The sequence below is a fragment of the Nansenia antarctica genome (assembly GCF_963989245.1).
Source record: "Nansenia antarctica genome assembly, chromosome: 2".
In the NCBI taxonomy this organism is placed as follows: domain Eukaryota; kingdom Metazoa; phylum Chordata; class Actinopteri; order Argentiniformes; family Microstomatidae; genus Nansenia; species Nansenia antarctica.
In genome coordinates, this window is record NC_137675.1 from 535372 (window position 1) to 540371 (window position 5000).

Below are 5000 nucleotides of genomic sequence, written 5' to 3' on the forward strand. Positions count from 1 at the left end.
GTCCCATCCCATATTATTTCTTCACAACCGCCATCTTGAAAATACCACATTCACTAGGAAAATGTCACTACATTTTCTGTAATAGCTTATTAATAAAGATTCGGAAAATTATTCTGACCATCGTATTATCTTAGTTTAATGTCATTTCAATGAATCATATAACTTTTATTTACAACAAGCACAACACAAAAATCGCTATTATGCACCGTGTTTGTCCGTGAATAACACCGGCTGTGGAGGTGGTAAAAAAACACAATACTCCTTTGCTAACTTCACCATCTGTCTACGGTCATTTTGAGCCCTTAACCACCGCGCTGACACCCCGAGAAGTTATGCCTTTAACCGTAAACTCGATGAACCGGGAGTTCGCCCGCAGCCGTCCAGCCATTTTCACCATTCACTCATGAGTCAAATGCCGGTTTTAACAGGGAATTCGCTCCGCGCTGTGTCCACGGTGATAGGAGTGGAGGATCGACTCCATTCAAAAACTTTTGAATTCCCTGGCTTCTCCTCTTTCCGGACACGTTTGAATTGTTATCCTAACCCCCGGTAAACCGAAGTTATTAACCCGCAAACGGCACCGTGTTTGTCTGTGAATAACACCGGCTGTGTCAAATTCCGGTAGATTCGCGTCTTGTCGCTGTTTCCCGATGATGATACTACAGTTCATAAAGCAGACAAGTGAAGGCAGTGGTTTTAAGGGTTCAAAAAACATGACTTTATTATGTGTACATAGCTTCCTCTCTCTCTTTCTCTTTCTCTCCAAAAAAATCACTGCTGTTGCTGTGTACACCCGGAAGCTTTTTGCCAGGCTGCGTGTGACGCGTAACTCCGCCTACTATCCTCTACTCCTCCTACTAGTCCGGGTCGGTTTGTGTATAATGGAAACCAGAACAGATCAAAAGTGACCCGACCTGACCCGACCCGACCCGACCTGACCCGACCCGGGCCGACATATGGAAAAGCGGCTTAATAGCGTACACCTATAGCCTAGCTCTGAGATGGTATCTACAAGCTGCTGGTATTTCATGACCTTAGTCATGAAGGCTTCCTCTAGGCTTATATCAAAGGTGCATGCTACCTCTAATACAGACACCTCTCTGGACTCTTCATTAACAACAACAACATCTGGTGTGTTAGCAGACAACTGTGAAAAGTGACATTGGTCATTACAGAAATTGAACATAGATGCATTGACACAAGCATGTGTATACATTTTCACTGTAACTGGGAAGTGGAGTGATATGTCCTTTACTATAAGGCTCACAATTCTGTCATGACGTGCTATATACATTCCTTTGTAAACATAACAGCCATTCAAGATGTGTGATAGTGTTTCTGTAACCTGTTCTGTGGTGTGGTGCAAGCAATGAGGAACCTGAGTGGAAGGAAACCAAATAGAGAGGTTGAGTCTGGTAGGAAGGGTTACACACACACACACACACACACACACACACACACACACACACACACACATGAGCACTTCTCCTTTGCCTTTGAGATAATCCACCTGACAGGTGTGGCGTATACACATGCTGATTAGACAGCAGGATTAGAATCTAGTGAGTCAGGATCTATAATCACACTTACATTCTTAGCTTCATGTTTGCAGTTTAAAAGCAAGGTTCCCATGGTAACAAGGTTCCCATCGTATCAAATCTCAGTTTTGTCCTGATTTAGTTGTAGAAAATGTTTGGACATCCAAAGTTTGATATCTCTGAGACAATTCTCCAGCGAGCTGAGTGCATGTGAATTATCAGGCAATACTGATATGTACAGCTGAGCATCATCAGCATAACTATGAACATGTACACCATGTTTTCTGATGATTCCACCTAATGGGATCATGTCCAGGGAGAAGAGCAAGGGACCAAGAATAGACCCCTGAGGGACCCCACATGTGATGACAACGTGTGTTGAATGTCCACCAGAGCTGTTGTCCTGAGTGGAATGTTCATCAATTCAAATTCAAACAACTTCATTAGTCCCACTAGGGGCAATTAATTTAGAGCAGAATGTTCACAGAAAAACAGAACGACATCACAAACAACAACAACAACAACAACAACAACAACAACCACCACCAGTGCACCAGGAGCTAGGTAGATCATTGGGTATTGTAGGTAATAAGTAAGTTGTAATAATACGATTCAACTACTGTCTCCTCAGTGGTGTGACCAGCCTGGTGGGCTCCAGGGACGTGGGCGTGAAGATCCTGGAGGACTACGCTGCTAGCTGGCCCTGGATCCTCCTGTACACACACACACACACACACACACACACACACACACACACACACACACACACACTACATTAGAACGTTGATTCCAGCGTCTTAAATGAATGAAACGTCATTCTGTGTTTCCAACGACCTGGCGGTCTGTCTGATGTCCTCTCCTGTGTGTGTGTGTGTGTGTGTGTGTGTGTGTGTGTGTGTGTGTGTGTGTGTGTGAGTGCAGGGGGCTGGGTGCAGCCATGCTGGTCAGTCTGATGTTCATCGTGCTGCTGCGCTACACCGCTGGTCTTCTGCTCTGGTTCACCATCACCTCCATCATACTGCTGGTCGCCTACGGTGTGTGTGTGTGTGTGTGTGTGTGTGTGTGTGTGTGTGTGTGTGTGTGTGTGTGTATGTGTGTGTGTGTGTGTGTGTGTGTGTGTGTGTGTGTGTAGGTATGCTCCAGTGCTACAGGCGGTGGTGTGTGTTGACCCTGTGTGTGTGTGTGTGTGTGTGTGTGTGTGTGTGTGTGTGTGTGTGTGTGTGTGTGTGTGTGCGTGTGTAGGTATGTTCCAGTGCTACAGGCGGTGGTGTGTGTTGAGGCAGCAGCCAGGATCAGACGTGTCTGTGTCAGACGTGGGCGTCCAGACTGACCTGACCATCTACCTCCACCTCAGCCAGACATGGATGGTCTTCTGTAAGCTGTCTGTCTGTCTGTCTGCCTGCCTGTCTGTCTGTCTGTCTGTCTGTCTGTCTCTCTCTGTCTGTCTCTCTGTCTGTCTCTGTCTGTCTCTCTGTGTCTCTCTCTCTCTGTGTCTCTCTCTGCCTCTCTGTCTCTCTGTCTGTCTCTCTCTGCCTCTCTCTGTCTCTCTGTCTGTCTCTCTCTGCCTCTCTCTGTCTCTCTGTCTGTCTCTCTCTGTCTCTCTGTCTGTCTCTCTCTCTCTGTCTCTGTCTGTCTCTCTCTGTCTCTCTCTCTGTCTCTCTCTGTGTCTCTCTCTGCCTCTCTCTCTCTCTGTCTCTCTGTCAGAGGGTGATGTTGTTGTTGTTGACCTTACAAGACATAGTTAAAACCACATATCAAAACATTATAAAATCAACAAAGCAAAGTGAGATAAAAACTGCAATGTCAGATATAACAACAAACAAAATACAGCAGGTCAAACCAAATATGTCATTGTGAAAAGGTGTGTTTTAAGGCTGGATTTAAAAGTGGAGAGAGTGTCAATATTAAGCGGGGTACACACATAAGGAATTTCTGCGATTTCAGCGATTTTCGGATGTCTGAAAACAACAGAAAACGCCCGGTTATCAGATGGATCTTAACATTTTCCTATAACAAAATCCTGGGGTGTGAGGTGTGTTAAGAGTCACTTCTCTTCAATTGTGCAATCAACTCTCCTGGCAACCTGCTCGGAAAATGGGCGTGGCCGGCAATCGTAAATGTGAAATGCGTTCAATACTTCCGACCAGAAATCATAGGGTTGCCAGATTGTTTGGTGGAATTAGCGGTTTTAGACTGTGGTTAGGGTGGAAAATGTCATTCCCATCTGGCAACCCTGCTCGCCAATCAAGAAGCGAGCTGACTTCTTCTTTTCGTTTTTCTGCACTTTATTTGCCCTGTCGCACATGGTTGTCTCGTACAGGTCAGTCAGGGTACTACGTTAGATAATAATAACTTTATTTGTATAGCGCTTTTCCTGCAAACGTTGCGGCTCAAAGTGCTTTAAGCATTATATAATCTTAATTTAATTATTTTGTAATTTAAAGGCAATATTAAAAGGATGGGTTCACGCGAGATTTCTGGCTTGGGGAACGAGACTAGAGAGTCCGGAATCTGTCGTTCCCCACGCCCATTTTCCGAGCAGGTTGAGAGTTGAGAGTTGATTGCACAATTGAAGAGAATTGACTCTTAACACACCTCACACCACAGGATTTTGTTATAGGAAAATGTTAAGATCCATCTGACAATCGGGCATTTTCTCTCGTTTTCTGTCGTTTTCAGACATCCAAAAATCGTGCCAAAACCGGCCAAAAACTCCTTATGTGTGTACCCCGCATTAGGAGACAGACAGAGAGTTCCAGAATGTTAGGAGACAGAGAGTTCCAGAATGTTAGGAGACAGACAGAGAGTTCCAGAATGTTAGGAGACAGACAGAGAGTTCCAGAATGTTAGGAGACAGACAGAGAGTTCCAGAATGTTAGGAGACAGACAGAGAGTTCCAGAATGTTAGGAGACAGACAGAGAGTTCCAGAATGTTAGGAGACAGACAGACAGAGAGTTCCAGAATGTTAGGAGACAGAGAGTTCCAGAATGTCAGGAGAGGAGACAGACAGAGAGTTCCAGAATGTTAGGAGACAGACAGAGAGTTCCAGAATGTTAGGAGACGGACAGAGAGTTCCAGAATGTCTTTTCAAAAACAGATAGATGAATAAGAACAATTATCTCTCCCCCCCCCCCCTCAGTGATAGTCCTGGGGGTTGCCGAGGCGACCGTGCTGCTGATGTTGGTGTTCCTGAGGAGGAGAGTGGGCGTGGCCATCGCTCTGCTGAGGGAGGGGAGCAGGTACCTCCTCCTCCTCCTCCCCCTCCTCCCCCTATCTACCTCTCTACCTCTCTCTCTACCTCCCCCCTTTATCTCTCTCTACCTCCCACTTTATCTCTACCTCCCTCTCTCTCTCCATCCATCTATCCATCTATCCATCCATCTATCTCTCTATCTATCATGTGACGTGTGTGTGCGTGTGTGTGTGTGTGTGTGCGTGCATGCGTGTGTGCGTGCGTGTGT

General features: G+C 45.8%; 1 protein-coding gene across 1 annotated transcript in view; it reads left to right on the plus strand.

Annotated features, from left to right (window-relative positions):
- slc44a5a (solute carrier family 44 member 5a) overlaps nucleotides 1–5000 on the plus strand; it is a gene marked incomplete at both ends in the record, with an annotated part of 35154 nt that overhangs the window by 12655 nt on the left and 17499 nt on the right. The window contains 3 exon segments of the mRNA XM_080524674.1: nucleotides 2170–2253; nucleotides 2460–2572; nucleotides 4679–4778. Coding sequence (XP_080380800.1) covers nucleotides 2170–2253; nucleotides 2460–2572; nucleotides 4679–4778 — 297 coding nt within the window.